Source organism: Lepisosteus oculatus, chromosome 17 (genome assembly GCF_040954835.1).
Source record: "Lepisosteus oculatus isolate fLepOcu1 chromosome 17, fLepOcu1.hap2, whole genome shotgun sequence".
In the NCBI taxonomy this organism is placed as follows: domain Eukaryota; kingdom Metazoa; phylum Chordata; class Actinopteri; order Semionotiformes; family Lepisosteidae; genus Lepisosteus; species Lepisosteus oculatus.
Window position 1 is genome coordinate 17,814,637 of NC_090712.1, and position 19,360 is coordinate 17,833,996.

General features: G+C 48.4%; 1 protein-coding gene across 13 annotated transcripts in view; it reads left to right on the forward strand.

Annotated features, from left to right (window-relative positions):
* The first annotated feature begins 803 nt into the window (after window positions 1–803).
* The window catches only part of ninl (ninein-like), a 28,610-nt gene continuing 10,053 nt past the window's right edge, over window positions 804–19,360 (forward strand). For 2 of the 13 annotated variants that reach the window (XR_011182328.1, XM_069180033.1), the window contains exons 1-16: window positions 804–1,155; window positions 3,828–4,190; window positions 5,010–5,106; window positions 7,039–7,241; window positions 10,339–10,405; window positions 11,042–11,229; window positions 11,820–11,972; window positions 12,318–12,485; window positions 13,341–13,477; window positions 14,180–14,320; window positions 14,661–14,835; window positions 15,229–15,339; window positions 15,583–15,672; window positions 17,317–17,458; window positions 18,006–18,127; window positions 18,398–18,738. Coding sequence is in view for 12 of the 13 variants with exons in the window: in XM_069180033.1 (XP_069036134.1) it covers window positions 4,008–4,190; window positions 5,010–5,106; window positions 7,039–7,241; window positions 10,339–10,405; window positions 11,042–11,229; window positions 11,820–11,972; window positions 12,318–12,485; window positions 13,341–13,477; window positions 14,180–14,320; window positions 14,661–14,835; window positions 15,229–15,339; window positions 15,583–15,672; window positions 17,317–17,458; window positions 18,006–18,127; window positions 18,398–18,738 (2,318 nt within the window). In the remaining variant the exon portion in view is untranslated. Of the gene's footprint in view, window positions 1,156–1,198; window positions 1,619–2,894; window positions 3,008–3,827; window positions 4,191–5,009; window positions 5,107–7,038; window positions 7,242–8,951; window positions 10,124–10,338; window positions 10,406–11,041; window positions 11,230–11,819; window positions 11,973–12,317; window positions 12,486–13,340; window positions 13,478–14,179; window positions 14,321–14,660; window positions 14,836–15,228; window positions 15,340–15,582; window positions 15,673–17,316; window positions 17,459–18,005; window positions 18,128–18,397; window positions 18,739–19,360 lie in introns of those variants that run through there. The other 11 variants (XM_069180038.1, XM_069180034.1, XM_069180042.1 and 8 more) reach the window with 11 other exon arrangements.

Here is a 19,360-nt window from a genome sequence, read left to right on the forward strand (position 1 = left end):
AAACCCTCATAGCACTCTCTCATAGACACTGTATAAAGCAGCCCTTGAGGTTCAGGGTCCTAGTGCTCTCAGCACACACACATCTCTTCTCACATTGGATATACAAACAGAACACAGTTCTGAGCTGGAACACAGTACTACCGTGAACACAGGCGGTAATGTCACCGGATTCTGTCCAAATTATCGACCCCCAAGATGAAATACACGCAGCGCGACAGGTTTACAATCAACGAGCCCAGTGTAACACGCCACGCACTGTGATATCGCCAGACTACTCACCAGTGAGCGCAAATTTACCAGATTATAGCGATAAATCTGCGTTGAATCTGGTTGGTGAACGGTGGTTACGAGACAAAAAAAAAAACGGCACTCAGTTTCATAAAGAAAACCAGAACATAGAGCAATTCTACAATTAGACGTCCAGCACGTAGTCGTTGAATTTGAATAGAGTGTCCACATTTAGAAAACTAAATATGCGATTGGGCATGGAAAGAACCGACAGTAGAGGAATCAATTTTCACGTTTTCTGCTAAGGAACCTTCTTTTTTTTTGCCCCTTTAGGATCCCAGAGTTCACACTTAACGTCAAAGATCACAACTTTCGCAATGATTAACCTACAGAAAAAAAAGGCGATTATATTCAATTGAACCGTATGACTCCATAAGGAAGGCGTATCTCTACCAGCAGGGGGAGGTGTGTGTGTGTGTGTGGGGGGGGCTAAATTCGTCTTTTAATCCTTTGCATTTTTCTCCCCGGCTAGCAGGTCAGGGGGTTTATAGCAGGGCCCCCCCCCGCCGCCTGCACTCCCCCGCCTGGCCAGCAGGGGCGGCCTCTCCTGCCCGAGGTGGCCCCGGGCTGGCAGGCAGGCCGCCTCGCCTTCACCGCGCCTGCCCGGGCCGAGCAGCCAGTGCGCGGGGGCGCGCCGGGCGGACTGCGGCGCTACTGCAGGAGAGGTAGCGGCTCCGGCCGGACGCGGCATCGTTTCGGTCAAGTCGAGCGGACGAGACGCGGGGCTGCGAGACCCCCCCGGGATTTTGCAATGACCCCAGCCGGCGAACAGTGATGGGACCGAAGTATCTGTGCACCCGGACCCTGTGAAGTTTACTGGGAGCGCTGGTGGGAGGAGAACTGAACGGTGAGATGCAATAGCACACTGTAAGTGTCGTTTTTCATCTTGTTCCCCCTCCAGATACATGCATCAGGTTTTTAAATACCGTATAAACGCTTCTTCGCAAACTGCTTCCCGTTTCCCTCGCACAAAAAGTGCCGCAGGGTCTCGGTAAAGTTTGTTTCTTGTGAGGTTTTCGCTGGCTCGGGTCTTTTTTTGTGAGCCGGGCTTGCTGCAGGGCTGCGTTCCCATGGTGAAGCGTACTGTGTGCTGGCTCACGCTTGTTCGTGTGTGCTCAAGCGAAGTGGTGGAGTGCTGTGTGTCTAGAAAACAGCACACAAACCGGCAGGAGAAAACAGATGCATTGAATGTCGCAGCTGTGATGAGTGTTGTGACATTGAGGTGTTACAGAGGTGAAGTGTGCTCTTTCCTGAAGGAAGCCATACCGCCTTATCACGTTGTCTCCGGGGACTTAATCCTCTTCTGTGCTTGACCCTGCTCAAGCCTCTGGTATGCGAGCCGTTCCCGTCCGCTGCTTTTCTGTACTTTCAGATTAATGCAAATTATGTAACGCATCGCAGTCCTGGTGGTTCAGTGCGTCTTGTGTGACTGCTCTGTGTAATGTATAATCCGACTCGTATTTTAAATCTCGATATCCACACTGCTCTTGCAACAGCATCTTGCATCCTTTGGATACGTGCCACGGCGGGCGGGTTGCGTGATTGTAGGGCGCCTGAATAAATGGGTTTGCATGTTCAAAGCCAACGTGTGGGAAGAACCCAGTTTACTGTACATGACGCTCATTTACCTGTTAGATCAGGACATCACTTTTTTTGTTGATAAGCCAGCGGAATGCACGGTGCCAGGTGCGGGGGTCTGGTGTTCAGGTTCGGAAACAGAACTGCGCTTTGCTCTGTGTGTAACGTGCTGTTCGCTCGCTCCTGTCAGTGCTGGTTCGGTACTGACCGGATGGGATGGGAACAGAACCTGCACCAGGGACGAAGCGGAAGCTTGCGTGTAGGACAGGACCCGACAGTGTGTTTTTTCCCGCGGGTGTGTTGTGCACGACTTGACTTCGGCTCGATTGCTCTGTGTGGAGCTGGGGACGGGTTAACTCATTCTTTGGAATAAGTGGCTTGCACGTGTAGTACTGGACATTACGGCTGAGGCAGTTTTGCAGTAAATCAAAAGAATTCTTAGAGGGGTTGTGCTGTTAGGGTCTCCAATGAGCACCCAGTCAAAATATCCACACCACCGTGGACAGAACATGCAGGCTCCTCACAGAAGCACCTCGGTCTATAATCACATCCATGATTCCACATCTTTGAGGCAATGACCTCCCTTTCTTATGCTCCGTCTACATGCCTTCATGAATGTGGTTTTGTTCTGCTGGAAGCTCGTCTTTTATATGTTTGCAGACTTTCGTTTTTTAAGAGAGTTTTTTTTAATACCAAGCTGCAAGCCTGTACATGTTTTTTTTAAAGTTATGCCTAAGATGATTTGTATACAATCTAGTAGTTGTGTTGATAGAGGGAAGCTTGTGCTCTTTTGTGTTTGCTGTGTAGTTTCGGTACACAGTACTGTCGGTTTTCTCATTTGGACCGTCTGTTTAAGGACAGGGCGCGGGTGGTTACTGTCACATCATTGTTTATCTTAACATTGCATTTGCCACGTCGTAACTTTGCTTAGGTACAGCTGTTCAACTAAGAAGTTCTCCTTAGCTCATCCTTTTTTTGCTGTGATCATTTAAAATGTTTTTTTTAAGTAACTTGTCCCTTTTAATTAGGATGACACAGAGACATAGAGGTGAGAGCTGCTGGCTGTCAGCTCCTGGGTCCTGGAATCAATTCTAGACCGAGGTGTCGTCTGGGTGGAGTTTGCATGTTCTCCTGTGTTCAGGTGGGTGTTTACCAGAGCATGTGGTTTCCAGCCCCCCAAAGGCATGCCTCTGGGGTTAATTGGTGCCTCTGACTTGCGAGCATGCCCTGCAATGGACGTCCACCCCTGTTGTTTTGGTCGATTCATTTGTGCTGTAAATCTGTGAAAAGAAACAACAAAATATCGGCAACGTGATTGACTTTCAGTTCTTCGCTGTCGCCGGGCGCCAGTCCATCGCAGGGCAGACGCACAGTAACACACACACTCACACCAGGGCCAGTTTTCCCAGAAGCCAGTTAACCCACCAGCACCCGAGGGAAACCTAGGTGAACTCGGGGAGAGAATCCATGCAGACAGCACCCCAGGCCCAGAACTGAACCCAGGACCCTGGCCATGCTGACCTCTGTGCCCCCATGCCTCCCCAGGTTGAATCCATCATGTGTAAATTGTTGTGGGCCATCTGCTTAAGTCTTGTGAAGACTGCGATTAGGTTGGAATCTGTGCAGAGAGCAGTGGGTGAGGTGCCACGCCGAGCTTCTGTGCGTCTGCTTCCTCAGCCCTCGACTTCTGCAGCAGATCTGGGGGTTATAGAACTGCAGCTGGGAGCTCAGAACAAGCGCTGGAATTTATTGTGAGACAGGCGGTCGGGTTAAATTTATGAAATTATGAAAAACCATTTTGCTGTGTTGGAGGGTTTTTTTCCCCCTAGACTGGTGTGGAAGTTGTATTGTAGGAGTCAAAAATAAATAAATTACTTTCGCCATGTAAAATTTTCCAGTCTGTTATTTTGAAGCAGGGCATAACAGTCTGGTGTGTGTTCTCCGGTTTGGTATTTCTCCAGCGCTTCATGAGGCATCTGCAGAAACAAGCCTGCAGGTGTGCGCTGTTTGATTTGGAGCCTCTCTTCCCTGGCGGCGCGGGGCTGTGAGTGAGGGAGTGAGTCTCCGCCGGAGCGGCAGGCGGACGGCTGTGTCACCGAGCCTGCCCCCCCCCTCCGCAGGCGGCTGCAGCATGCGGCGGGATGGACGAGGAGGAGCAGAATCACTACGTCTCGCAGCTCAGGGAGGTGTTTGACAGCTGCGACACCACGGGCACGGGCTACCTGGACAAGGAGGAGCTCTCGGAGCTGTGCCACAAGCTGCACCTGGAGCCTCACCTGCCGGTGATCCTGAGCACGCTCCTGGGCCCCGGGCACTACGCGCGGGTGTGTAGACTTCGCTCTCCCCAGCTGCACCAGCCTGGTGGAAAGCGCTCAAGGCACCGTGCTGCGCGCGCGTGTGTTTGGGTTCCATTGTACAATCGCTAAAAATATTGCTTCAGTAGTTTGCTCAAACCCTAGTTGAGAGGGAGAAGACCTCTAGTGACAGAAGGCCCCAGAGTCAGGAGAGCGAGTGGACAGAGGGAAGGGTCTTTTTAAGGTTGTAGACTTTAAGGCATTCAGCAGCATTGTAGTTACTGTGAGCCAGGGAGAAATTCAAAGCTTTAAATGTCCACTAAAGGGTTTTAAAAGTTGTTATTGAATGTAGCACAGCATGCTGGCACAGTGGTTAGCGGCACTGGGGTAGAATGAGTAGAATCCTGGATCTGTGGCGCTATGGGTGTGGGACTTGCATGTTCTCCTCATGATCACATGGATTTCCTCTGGGTGATCTGGTTTCTTCTCTCATTCCAAAGACATACCGGTAGTTTAATTGGCTTGTTAATTTGTGTGTGTGCGTGCATGTTAATTTGTGTGTGTGTTTATGTTTGTGTCTGTGTCTGCGTGTGCCCTCTGATGGGCTGGCGTTCCACCCAGGGTGTGTCCTGCCTTGTGCCCATTGCTTGCTGGGAGAGCCTCTGGCTCCCCCACAGCCCTGTATTGGATGAAGTGATTAAGATTAACGGATTGAATGCGACCATAAGCCTGTATAAAGATTCCAGACCTGGAGCAAACCTGTATGAGATCCAGTCGGTGCTCTGGTGGCTGGGCTGTGTCATTAGTGTCCCCACCCCCTGGAAGTGCTTTTAAAACTGTCTGTGGCAGGTGAACTTCGAGGAGTTCAAAGAAGGCTTCGTAGCGGTTCTTTCGCACTCCCTGGAGCTCAGCACCTCTGAGGAAGAGAGCAGCTATCTCGAGCCAGGTAAGCAGGGGCTCTCTGTGTGCAGCCCATTCAGGTTTTTGTAGAAATACCTTGGTTAGTTCCCAGACTCGATAGTTTAAGCCATCAGGTGCACAGTTCAGATAATGTGTCCTTGGTATGCTAAAATTACTGGAGATTGGTTGTGTAAAAAGTATTCATTGTCTTCTCCTAAAAATTGACTTAAAGTCTTATTTGGTGAAAATATAGGAGAGGAGAGAAAAGTCTATTTGTTGCACAATGCATTGAATTCTTTTGGGTTTTAACATTTATTATATCATCTTTTACCACGTGATGACGTTATTAGCTGAATACAAGTAGCAGCAGTGAGCCAAATACCATCCATCCATTTTCTAACCACTTCTTCCAGTGGATATGCTGAGTCTTGTAAGTAGGCCCGGCCAATGCTTTCAGACATGTGCTTCTCGTAGAAGGCATACTTCCTGCGATTCACTGTGAGGACGTGTAGGAGCTCAAGTTAAACCCAGTGGTGTTTGGTTTAGGGCGGCATGGTGACAGAGTGGTTAGCGCCCCTGCCTTGCATGGCTGAGGTCCTGGAATTGGGTTTAATTCTGGAACTGGGGTGCTGTCTGTGTGGAGTTTGTATGTTCTTCCCACATTTGCGTGGGTTTACTGGGTTTCTTACGGGTTCTACTGTTTCCTCCCACTGTCCGAAACATACTGGTAGGTTAATTGGCTTCTGGGGAAACTGGCCCTGGTTGAGTGTGTGCGATTCTGTGTCTGTGCGTGCCCTGCGATGGACTGGTGTCCTGTCCGGGGTGTATCCTGCCTCGTGCCTGTTGCTTGCTGGGACAGGCTCCGGCTCCCCCCACAACCCTGATTTGGAAGAAGCGGTTAAAAAAATAGATGGATGGAATTTGGGTAATTGCTGCTACTTGTATTTAGCTAATAACCTCATCACATGGTACAAGACAAATGAATACAAGATGTTATTTCTATAGCGGAAAGGAGTAACCATACAACAGTTGCTTATTTAGAGTAAAAGAAATGGAAATAGTGGCATGACCTGGGCAACATAAATAGTGGTTGTTTTACGCAATGTAAGAAGAATGAAATAGCACAAGTTATTTAATGTTGATTTTTATCCAGCACCATATGGAAGGGTTTAAGTCTCTGGAATGTGGGAGATCTATTGAGTTTCCCCTGTCTATAGCATAATTCCACTGGAATCACAGGCTGCCTTTTCAGAAATAACTTGTGAGCAGAAATCTGTACATAATAGGAGAGACTTTGCACCAGATGCCTCTGATAATCTGACTCGCATTTCTGTTTCCTTTACTCACAATGTTACTCGAGCACTGTCCTTTGAAGGAAAGCTCTGCATAGAGGTATCTTTCACATACCATACACAAGAAATCCCCAGTGGATTATCAGGTTATAAGATGCTCTCTGTGTATTTTAGGAAAAATGTCACTATGAACTACTGTATGCAAAACTAAGAAGCACACTTCTCCCTGAGTGTAAAGATACAAAGCTTAGTCTAGACCTGCAGGTTACTGTTGCCATGTGTGATCTTGTGTTGTTAAGGGCATTAGGTGAGCACAGCTGTTGTTCACAATATATTTTTTTATTTAGATGGAGACTCCTGAATCCTTTGTCTCCTTACTGTCATCTCGTTGATCATTTTAATACAAAGATGGAAACGCTGCAGATTTTCAGTTAATTTGTGGAAATCTGCCAGCTCCAGTTGTCGGTTAATATTTTTTTAAAAAACAACACCCAGTCCTCCCGGTTCTGTTCTGATGGTCTCCGTGTTTCATCTCTTGGTGAGCTCTGCGCACGGAGGAATGAAAGTAAAGGGTTAAGGTTTCGAGTCCCGACATACTTCAGAATCCAGGAAGGAAGGAATAACCGCTGCAGGGTCTCCGCCAGCAGCACCAGACTTCTGAGGCTTTTCCCTTGCGCTCTTCCCAGTACTCGCAGAGGAGGTCAAGCCCAAGTACGTGAAGGGGACGAAGAGGTATGGACGGCGGTCTCGGCCCGAGGCCCGCGGTTCGGAAGTGGAGATCGCCGAGGACCCCGAGACCCCCGGCCCCAGGGCAGCCAGGGCAGAGCCCTTCTCCTGGGGCGCCCGGGCAGAGCAGCTGAGGCGCTCCGCCTCGCTGGAGAGTGTGGAGGTAAGCGGGAGGCAGCCCAGACCCGTCCCCGGCCTCCTGTCGGCCGGCTCCTGGCTGCACATCAGAGAGCCCCTTGTGTTTGAGCCTCCGGGGGGGCACGGGGGGGCCGTTTCTCCCGTGACTCATTCCCGCTTCGCTCCGCGCTCCCTGAGCCTGCACCGATCCACGCGTCTTGCCAAGTTAGAGGTGAGCTGCCAGTTTATTGCTCTGGATCGTGTTATGATTCCCAGCGTTTCAGCGAAGTCTGGGCAGCTGTGCTCCTTCACTCAGCTGGCTCGTCTGATGAAAGGCACCTACTGCAGGGCAGACAGCCCCGCGGGGCGGCGCGTTTCGCGCCGGAGGAATGTCTGTCCTCCAGATGCCAGCGGCCCTTCTATGGGGCAGAATTGTGGTTTTGAAAACCCTCTCTACCAGGGCAGTGTTGTTAATCTGTACTTCTCCTCAGGACGTAAGGAAGGCTATAAACCAGATTTAGTCTATCTGGCTCATTTGGTTGCTAGTAGAGTAATGTTCTGAGAATAGTGTCAGTCTCTTAAAATATCTGAGTCGGCTTCAACCACTTGGCTGGGGCGTTGGTTTCGGTCTCTCCCCCAATCCCTTGTGTAGATAAGTGTCTGCTGTTTTATTTCTTGAATGGCTTTAAATTAACATTTCTTTTGCATCCCTGGGTCCTTGTGCTGCTGAGGAGGGGAGATAGGAACCAGGCTGAATGCACCTATGACTTTAAGAAAATTGAAGTGGACTGTATATAGATGAGGGCAGGAGTCAAAAGCTGGAGGAACATGTATATCTAGGAAGCATTTAATGATCTGATGGGCTCCCCAGAATCAGTTTTTTCCTTGGATTCTGGTGTCTGAATTTGTATACTCTCTTGTGTGTTTCCTGAGTTCCTTTTCTGCTGAATGGCTTGCAAACATGCCTTTTCATCTTCTTTGCACTTTTTTAGTGAAATGTGTGCATTTCGTTACACTCTGCTTACTAAGCATCAACAGCACATTTCTGGAATTCACTGTTATTGTAATAATACTGCTTACCTCTCAAAAACTGGGCAGATGTCGTCTAACTGAAAGCTGCTGAGCGTGTTTACAGATATTTTTCATCATTCAATACGCCTCTGTTTCTAGAGATTACGTTCTCTTCATTTTAATCTGTATGGCATTATGTAACTTTGCAGTCCGGATTGGTGCAGAAAGCCCTAGATATCACAACAGTTAATGTTTTCCAGAGTCTTAGCTTGCAGGCCTGTTTGCATTGGTAAAACACTGTTTCAGCCAGTGTGAAGCATCAGGCTGTTTGATAGTTAGCGTTTGCATAATTGTGTGCCGTTTTTGATGTTTTCTTTGATCCGTGCTGCACAGATTAGTCCCTGGTACACATGCATCTGTGACATTTAAAGATTGAATTGAAAAAGGAGTTCAGCGTTGTAATCAGTATTACGAGAAGGCTTGTACTCTTGTGTGTCGCAGCAAGTGACCAGGGTGAGACTCAAGCACACAAGCTCTGTCCTCATGAGAGGTGACACAAGTCCATTGCAGGACCACACCCAGCCCTTTACCATTAGAAATGTAAAGCTTACTTAGAATATCTGTCTAGAATGTAATCTTGGATTCCTCATATTATAGACATAAGGGCAGGCTTTCTATAAGGGGCAAGCTATCTTTTTATGTCTGCATGTTTAATTTATAGAATAACTTCAAAGGAGGATCCTGATTCCTGCGTCAGGACAGGCTCAATCAAGCACCTTCAGACAGCGCGAGAGAGCTGGGTCTTGATGATGTTCTGGATTGTTATGGAGTGGAGAGTCAGAAAGCACACAGATGGTCTTCTTGAAAAGCAATTTGTCAGACATTTAAGGATAAAAACGAATACATGCAAAAATATAATGAAAGTGGAATAAGAAGGGATGAAACTGAGATTTATAATCCTGGAGAAGAAGGTTGTAGATTATTATTGAAATTGTTTCTCGTTTATTGTATGTTTCAGTGACCGTGCATTTGACAGTTTGGCAGCAGAGCTTTGTATGTAAAATAGCACCTGATTGAATTGGAAGAATAAAAAAACAAAGTTAAAAGAACATTTTCTTCAACACTAGAGGGAGATATTTCATAAAAAGTAGAATAAAATGAAAAAGAAAAGTGGATTTTTATGTGTTGAATGTGAAGAGCACTAATAGTGCTAAACTAGGTTTGCTTTCAGAACCATTAGATTGTGACAGCAGGACAATCTTTTCAATCCTAAGAGCTATAAATCACACAGCAGGTGTCCCCACCCCTGCAGCAGTAAGCCTGCTGTGTTTTACAGGTTTTTAGGGTCTTTTAAAGCACCTTTGAAGAGCTGGGAGAAGCTGTGAAACAGATCCAATAAAGCCAATAGCAGATTCAGGCCGTTGAGATCCCAGCAGGACTGAAAACCTGTAACCAGCTCCCCAGGATTAGGACTAAGGCAGCAGTCCCTGGAGCATTAGCTAACTGAAGGATCTCCAGCTGTGGTCCTGAAGATTCAGAATCTCTTCTGGTATTCATTCCAGCCGAGCACTGAATGACAATTGGATCAATCAGTGGCTTGATTGGGACGAGCCAACATGCTATCCAGACCTCTCCACTTTGCACATTAAAGGCCACTTTGAAAACCTGCCGGGCTGGTGTCGCAGACACCTGAGCCCATTCAAAGGCCACATGTGTGGATTAGACCACAGACCTCACCGAAGGAAAGGCAGGGACCTGCAAGCTGCAGAAAAAAAGGAACCGCATTTGAGCAACGAAAGAAAACCAAATCTTTTTGTCCAGTGGGCTGGAATTGACTGAACTTGACACCACCCGGGAGTTTCAGTGGAGTACACGCGAATGTACAGAATGGAATTCTTTTTGGCACTGCCCTGTACAGTAAGCCGGCCTCTTGATTTTGTTTGCTTAAGCTTGTATTTGTTTTTTTCTCTTAGTTATTGCATAACAATGCAGTGTTCCAGCAAGAAAAGCATGTGGCTTTGTTGCAGTTTAAACAAGCATGGTAACAACACAAGAATGTTTTTGACAGCGTAAACCACACAGTAATTCAATAAACAGCTCAGGTGTTTAACCCTAAGTCCTCTTCCTTTCAGAGTCTGAAGTCGGATGAAGAAACAGCAAGCAATAAGGAAGCATATAATGAGACATTTGAGTCACAAGGTACTGATTCTTCAATATGAATGTATTTGAATGTTTATCATTGTTCCATAAGGGCCTCACAGCGCTGGGGCCCTGGGTTCAATTCCTGGGGTGCTGTCTGTGTGGAGTTTGTATGTTCTCTTTGTTTGCTGCGGTTTCCTCTGGGTGCTCCAGTTTCCAAGACTTGCTGGTAGGTTAATTGGCTTCTGGGAAATTGGCCCTAAATGTGAGTGTGTGTGCCCTGTGACAGACTGGTGTCCTGTCCAGGGTGTACCCTGCCTTGTGCCCATTGCTTGCTGGGATAGGCACCGGCTCCCCCATTAACCCTGAATTGGACGATGCAGTTAGAAAATCTGTGGATGGATGATTGTTCCAAAGGGCTTTTGAGAAAACAAATTCTACCCCCTCCGTCAAGCGTCTTGTATTGATCTCTGAATAGTCTCCAAACTTCAGGATCTCCTAATAGATCCCTTTAATTATTTCTGCACTCCAGTCTCGGCAGACATGTTCAATGGAGCAGAATTGACCTTGCCTGAATCCTCCCCTACTCAGACCAGAGGCCGGTTGTCCTGTTGCCCCACGCTGAGGTGCACTATTGAGCATTGTTCTGGGTTCGGCACGCTGTCACCTCTCTCCTGCCTGTCCCATGGCGCTCAGGCCAGTCCAGGAGGTGGAAGCCGGACGCCGTCAGCAGCCCGAGACAGACCCCCGGCCCCCAGGACGTGACGGACGGGCAGATGAAGGCCATCTGGGACGAGCTGGGTGTGGGCGGCAGTGGCTACCTCAGCAGGCAGGAGCTGTCCTTGGTGTGCGACAGCATGGGCCTCAGCGGCCTGCAGTCTGAGGTAATCCAGCTGATCTCTGTGCGTCGGAAATGAGTGCAAGCTCACTCAGCCTAAGACTTTCCTCGGCCATTTCTGCCCCGTTAACGCTTTTACTCCTCTGCCTGGCCAAAATATTAGGAACCCCCAGTCACATGGGGAGGCTTGAGAAGCATCTAGCCCTAGTCCTGACTCTGGCCAGGGCCATCCCTGGAGCTGGGTTTTCTTACAGACCGCTGGAATCTGCCCTGTTTGAGGCCTCACACACTAATGGGTGGGGTTTACTAATATTCTGGCTGGTAGGAGTATTTCCTGTAGCTAAAACGCAAAGAACTCTTAACTTACAGAAATCTAACCATTTAGCACATTCAGATTTGTAAAATCTAGCATTAAAATGCATGTTGGTCTTAAATTTAGGTTTGAGTTATCACACAGGAATTTTGAAATGTTTCATAAGCAATTTATTGTAGTTTATGGCAGTGCTTAGTGTTCCAGCCATTCATTCCAGCTCCACTTACTTTAATCAGAAGCTTTTAAAATGCAGCTCTCAATCTGTAGACATTCCTGTTGGAGTGCCAAGCGAATAAGGCATTAAGGACCGTTTTGCATTGCAGGAGCTGGATGCACTGTTTGCAAGGCTGGACAAGGACCGGGATGGCAGAGTGAGCCTGAAGGAGTTCCAGGAGGGGCTTTTCAGACACGCCCCCCTGTCCGCTCCCACCACCTCAACCCCCATCAAACCCCAGCAGCGGGGGTCCCTCAGCCAGGTCTGAGCCCACCCTTCTCTGTACGAGCACCAGCGCTGCCCGATCACTCTGCGCACGGCCAGCCAGACGAATGCAGCGGGGCGCGGCCTTTTCAGAGGTCCCGAGGGAGGCCGAGACACATAACGGAAATAGTGCAGACTCTGGTCTCTTGATTTATAGGGCGGAAGATTCAGGTTAACTCTTTGCCAATTGGAAGAGTTTTTTGTTTAACGTCTCCAGATTGCATGATTCTCTCACTTAATGGGTTTGTAACACGCCTGTCAGTCGTGGAAGCAAAGCCTGGGGCTGCCTGTGGGTGGCGGGAGAGGACTCCTGACAGCGCGGTGTGTCGTCTCTCGCCGGCAGGCCCTCGAGGACAGCGCCAGCAGGTCGGCCCGCCCCTCTGTCCTCTCCACCACCGTGGGGCCCCGCTTACTGTCCTGCCTGGACGACGGCTCTGGGGGCGCGAGTCCGGAGCAGGTCATCGGCATCTGGAGCAGCGAGGGGATCAGGAACGGCAAGGACATCCTGCAGGTACGTTCCCAGCCCAGAGCCCAGGATCCCCCCGGAAGCGTCCGCGCTGCAGTGTCTTAAAGCCCTTCATTTCCAACTTGCTTGGTCATTCAGTCAGCCCTTCTTTCCCCTCTCTGCGGCAACAGTCTCTCAGCCAGTTTGTCAGGAACTGTGTGGCTCAAACTCCACGGAAGCTGGTTTAGGTCAGGCTGCTCTGTGACGGTGCCAGCGAGACCAGTTCTGTTCACCCTGGGCTGAGCTCTGGATGTGTCCTTCAGGAATTAAAGATTCTGTGGCTGTAATGGTATTGTATTCATAGAGCCCAGTGACGTCACTTTACACTTTTATGTATTTGTTTTTAGACTCCACAGTCAATATTTCATCTATGAAAGGAAATTAAATAGAACTGAAGCAGATGTAGGGGCCATAATAATCATAATAATAATAATAATAATAATAATAATAATAATAATATTCTGTTCCGATTCAGAGTTAATAATTCAAGACATGATCATCTGTTATGTGGTAGAGCGAGCCTGACCGAGGTGTTTAACACTTGAAATGCTGCATTACCCTTGTGCTTCATCAAATCACTTTTCGGGCTGAAAGGAAAGAAGCTGATTCACCTGGGAAGAAGGAATTGTCACGTGCAGTTTTTTTTATTTAGTTTGTAGTTTTTATCAACCTAAAACCTTTTTATTTGAAAATGAGTTTTTGCTTGATAGGTTAGTGGCTCGATCACATTTATTGTCGAGCACAGCAAGTGCTTAGAGATTGTATAGTCCATGCGCTCACTGCTCCCCGTTCCATTCTCTCTCACTCCTTCACCTGAGCCCTGTGGGATGAGTGGAATAATCCCGTCACGCGTCTCCCTAGATCCTGGAGTTCCCTCTGGATGAGAAGCTCAGCCTGGCAGAGCTGACCCTGGCTTTGGATAATGAGCTGCTCTCAAGCGCCAATGGAATCCATCAAGCTGCACTCATCTCATACAAAAGTGAAATCCAGTTCCTGCAGTAAGAGTCATCCTTTTGTTCCGTTTTTACCTAATAATGGGCATTTGGAGGTTATAATTTTTTGCTTTGTATTAGAAGAAAAAAAGCAATAAGAAATCGAAACTGCAATTGGTATACAGCAGCCCTCATCATAAATGTACAGCAATTCATTTTCCACCAAAGTGATTAAGGTGCATAGTAGAAGAATGTCTAGTCTCCTACTTTAACCAGGATTTCCATAATAAAAGGATGTTTGCTACCAGTAGGGATTCATTTCTGTGTCTTATCTGGTGTCAAGTGAGGGACGTTATAAGGAGTCTTCCCAACTGTTTCTGGCTGCTCCAGAGCCTCAGCTGGCAAAGATGCCTGTTCATGTGACAGACAGAGCACTTCGCCAGGACTGGACTTTTTTTCCCCAATCTCTTAGCTCAGAGCCGCTAATATTTGTATTCAACACATATTTCCGGCTAAAAAAAGAGCACAGGTACGCCCTGCTGTACTTTGATTTTCTTTCTGTGGATTCGCAAGTATGTTGGCGATATACTTATACCCAGATTCAATCACCACGGCCTGACGCTTTGCCAAAGCATCGCTGTGGCGCTCAAGCCACGCCGGCCTTAGTGTCACCGGCAGCGGCGCTCTTGCTGTTTAAATGGCTCCTGCGCTGCAGGGGGAGCAGGAGGCTGAGGAGTTGTCCTGCTGTCGTGTCTGTCTGTGGCGCAGCGTCCAGGCGGAGCAGGCCTGCAAGGAAAGAGACAAGCTGAAGGCGGACCTGGAGCGGGCCGAGAAGAGGAACCTGCAGCTGGTCAGGGAGGTGGACGACCGGCACGCTGCCATGGAGTCTCTCAACGAAAGCAAGATCAAGTAAGACCTGAGTTCCTTCTCCTTCTTAAACATGCCAGGCATTTCTGACATCCTGTCCCGCTCGTCAGGTTCCCCGGGAACAGGACTAAAGCAACACACCCGGGTTGCTTGCTAGACTGGTTCCACCAGGGGATACATGGCACAGAGCTCTGGCTGAAGAGACTGCGCTGGTTTCAGGTTCCACATGGTGTCTGCAGGCCTGTAGCTGTAGCAGGGTTTCTCCTCACCGTGCAGGAGATGAACCTGGAGCGATCCTCAGCGACGAGAAATCTTTCTGCCCACGGAGAAGGGGCAGCAGAGAGTGACCCTCCATCGTTCGGTGGTTTCCCCTGAATTCTAGAGACCTTGAGCAGGACTACAGGGACAAGCTGTCTGCCATCAGGAGTGACCTGGAGAGAGAGAACGAGCTGCTCTGGCAGCAGGCGAACCAGCAGAAGGCTAAGCTGGAGGAAGACCTGGCGACTCTGCGGGCGGAGGACACCAGCCTGAGAGCAGACGTTACTGCAGCTGCTGAGGTGAGGTCACGCTGGGAGACTGCACACTGCAGCATCAGCTGGCGAATCAGCTGTCAGCTGATGATGTCTATTATAGAGGCTGTAGTGCAATTTGTATGTGTGGCACAACAATGCTGAGACAGGCCTGGTGGGTTTTACTTTGTCTTTAATATTCACGATGCCCTGATATAAAGTCATAAGACTAGGAACAGGGATCATGAGGCTGTGACTGCAGCTTCAGTCTTTTGCCCAGTTTTATCTGGCAGTGTTTGCTACTGTACAGCACAGGCTGTGTTTTGCTCAGAGGGACGTTTGTTTCCATGTTTCGTTCTGAAAGAGATTACAGACTGACCACTGGTGTAACGAGTAATCTGGATTAACCCACACGTGTTCCCTACCCCATTTATCTAACAGGAGAACAGCCACTTGGAGAAGGAGGTGAACGAACTGAGGAAAAAACTCTTGGAGTCAGAGAAAACCATTTCCAAACTGCAGAAGGACCTGGACAATCTGCTCATGTCGAAGGTAAACATAAAATACCACCACTTATGTTTGTTTATTGAGTGTGTTGATGTGGATGCTCAGTTTTTCATGTTACTCTCGGCTGTTTCATATATATATAGACTTTAAATGCTGTGCAGTTGAAGTTCTTGATGGTCATCGTGAATTAGATATCCATTTACAGAAAGTCTTAAGATGATTTTGTTTTTTCTGTCCAATATGTTTTTAGACAACTGAAAGCGTTTTTTTTTTTTTATCGGTTGGCAGTTTGGAGCTCTGGATCCGCACGGCTCTGGCCTGCTGGGTCAGGAGGAGCGTTTCGCGGAGATAATAAAGGAGTACGAGCTGCAGTGCCGGGTGAGTGTGCGGACAAAGCTGGAGCCCTCGGGGTTCTGGGGAGCTGGGAGCTCTGGACACATTACTGGAGGATTGTTCATGCCAACGTGAACATCTGTTATGTCCTTGAGTAGGGCAGTTAACTACAGTTGATTCAGCTCCTTCAGCTCTGTAAACAGGCGTCAGCATTGTTATGGAGTTACCTTGCAGTTGACCAGCGTCCCAACCAATGGAGAGCCTTGTCCTCTCACTTTGCCTCCTTCTACATGAAGGATAAGATCTGGCTCTAGTGATCCCGCAGGCTTGGGAAGAACCTGTACTGCACAGGCAGCAAGTGGATCTTCAGACCTGCCCTTCTGACGGGCTCTGCTGACGGAGCCAGTCATCTTTTGACACAGGGCGACCTCTGTGGTGTCTGACAGGAGAGTCAGTGCTGGTTGGAGGAGCAGTGCAGTTCTCTCTTTTCTCATTATGTGTGCTGAAATGCATTAAAAACTGAAGCCACTTTTAATCGTTAAAGATCACACCCATAAATCATCAAAACCCCACCCATATCATTACAGTTCTTCCACCTTCACCGGTCGGAAGTCCAATCCTCCTTATATCTCTCTCTTTTGTTCTAATGCTTGCTTTTATTTGGGAGTCTAGAAGGTGAAGGTGAGCAGTTTGATTTTCTGTGCCATGCGTCATGTGCTACACTTTATTTGATATGTCAACCCTAATGTTTTGAGTAAAATTGAAGCAAAAGATTAGATGTGAAAAAGTCACTGAATGTTCTGCATGTTATAGACTGAGACATTTCTGTTTGCTTTTTTGTTTCCTGAAATGATAAGGATTGAGTTTTTAGAAGGTTTGTCACTCCTTTCAAAACCTCTTTATGACGTAACCTTCATTCTGGTTTGGAAGAAAATCACTTTTGAGAAAACCAGGTTTTTCAACTGTTTATGGATTTTAGTTTAAAGGTTAGATTGGTGTTGTGCAATTGTGTAATGTCTTATTTGTCTTTTTTTGTTTTTTGGACTGTCAGTAGCTGAGTCATATTTGTAACTGATCATTTAAAAGGAGTCTGTAAACATTTTGGGGGAGGTGAGCACCTTGGACTTTGCAGCGAGATTTAACTTTTTTTTCATTATTTTTTCAACAATCTGTAATTTCTTTCAGCTGATTCCTCTAAACTGTTGAGTACGCAAAATGCTTGTTCACACAAAGGTCAGTCAAGAAAAGGCAGGGAATCTCTCTGCAGAAGTTCCTCAGTTCATGCTTGGCCACTTCAAGCTCTTCATTGCATTTTTTAAACATTTTTTGATGCGATGGCGAACAGAGAACTGCTGCAGCTTTCTACACTTAAGGGCACAAGGCCTTTTTTCTGCCATTCCGATGAGACAAGCCACTCAGCTCACAAGCACTGTGCTTACTAGTGCACATTTTTCCCATGCTCTGAATATTTGACAAAACTGTGTAATCGAACATTAGAAATGCAGAACACTCCTGCCCCCAACACATCCCAGAAGTGGCTCTTAGGATCTGTCTTTCAGACCTTTGAGGTGATTTGACCTGGAAGACCTTGGAAGACATTTCATGCTGGTGACCACTGCCGAAAGGATATGTGAGCCTGGCGGTGCAGTCTGTGCTCCGCTGACACTGTCTGTGCCGTGTGCGACACAGGAGCTGCGGGACAGGAATGACGAGCTGCACACAGAGCTGGAGATCCTGCGGGGCCAGGTGACAGACAGAAGGTCACGACACAGACAGGACACCGGGTCCAGCCACCCCCGAGCTGCAGGCCGGGCAGCGCTCACTGACTCAGGTGAACCCCTCATTAACAGCAGTGAAAGCTAAAGCCCTGCCTTTGTTTTACCTTTGATAGCTCATTCTAGGGCAGTGGTTCCCAGTTCCTGGTCCGGGTGACTCTCACACACCTACTGGTTTTCATTCCATCCCCCTTCATTGGATCATTGAAGCCTTAATTGAACTGAGAAGTTGCTTCAATTGAATATTTGCATTTAGTTTCTACTCACAGGTAGAAATTTTATTACGGTTACAAAATCCAACGGTTAAAGCTCCAACCTCTTTAAAGAGTTGGACCAGGATTTGGAGCCACTGCTCTGGAATAATTCTGTGTTGTGCAACTTTTCTGTACTATTCTCCTCTTGCGATGATCCAGGTCCAAAAGAGGAGGGCTGTTCTTGAGGCAGGAGGGTTGTTGGGCGGTGTTGCTGGAGTCTGGGTGCTGCTACACAGTACAGTGTTATTTTGTGTCTGGAAACAGAGCATGACTTCAGGCGGTTATGGCTGATGTGCAGCGCAGACCAAGTACATTTGCTAACTGTCCTAGGATTGGACGTGTCTTGTAGGTCCGATCTCTCCTGAGAAGGATCCGGAAAACATGAGCATCGAGACAGAGCTGGCAGTGCAGCAGCTGAAGGAAAAGCACCAGCAGGAGGTGCAGGATCTGAAGATACAGCTGGAGACCAAGGTGAAAACACAGCCCGGGTCTGGGAATGCGCTGCGGCTCGAGTCGATGCTGTCGCCATGAAACAGCAGACATGATCGGTACTCCAAAGCTTCTGTTAAAATCATGTAGTGGCTCGTGCTTGTCGGCTAAGAAATTCTTGGTGTCTTCTGAGGGGGCTAAGAAGGTTATTAAGCAGAAAGGGATCCTCCCTGTAGGACACAGCTAGTGGCTTCATGCAGCAGCTCCTCAGGAATTTGCGACACAGAAGCCTGAGTCTGCATCTTTCCGAAGGTGAACTTCTACGAGCGGAGCATCGAGCTGATGAAGAGGAACATGGAGGTGGAGCGCAAGGACATCGAGCAGGGCTTCAAGATGGAGATCAGCGAGCTGGAGGAGCAGAAGAGGCAGCTGGAGGAGAAGAGCGAGCGGCTGCAGGAGGCCGTGGCGGGGCTCAGGGCCCCGCTGCCCTCCTGGGGGCCGGAGCACGACAAGAGGCTCCTCCGAGAGAGGGCCGAGCTGGAGCAGAGCTACGCCAAGGAGATCTCCCACCTGGTCCAGAGCCTCACGGCGGAGAAGGAGCAGCTGGAGGAGGAGCTCACGCAGAAGCTGGAGCGAGAGCTGCAGCAGATGAGGTTAGCGGTTGTTGTTTTCTCCCTTCTTGTAGCAGCACACATGGGCAGACTCCTTATCCTGGCGTTGTGCTAAGAAAAACCAAGAAAGCTTCCCCATGGAGTGAGTGTCCCGAGGCATGAAATCTTTAGCTGAAGATCCAGGACCGCAGATCCCCGGTGCATGTTGGATCCTAGTGTTGCTGAACGCAGATCGACCCACGCGGAGAGTTCAAATTACACCGACCGGTTTTCACTGCATGCCACCGTTTTCTTGCAGTTTTGATTCCTCACCCAAAGCTTAACGCTGATGACGCATTTCATGGGATTGACGGACCCGTCTCACTGGTTTTTGCCAGGGTTGTGTAAGAAATCTGACATCATTCATTTCCGTCCATCCGTTTTCTAAGCGCTTCATCCAGTTCAGGGCCATGGGGGAGCCGAAGCCAGTCCTAGCAAGCAGCGGGCACAGGGCAGGGTACACCCTGGACAGGACGCCAGTCCAGCGCAGGGCAGACACTGACACAGACATGTATACATTCACACCGGAATCAATATTCTCAGAAGCCAATTAACCTACCAGTATTACTTTTTATTGAGTAAGAAGTACATAGTATTACTGTGGAAGGATACTAGAGCACCTGGA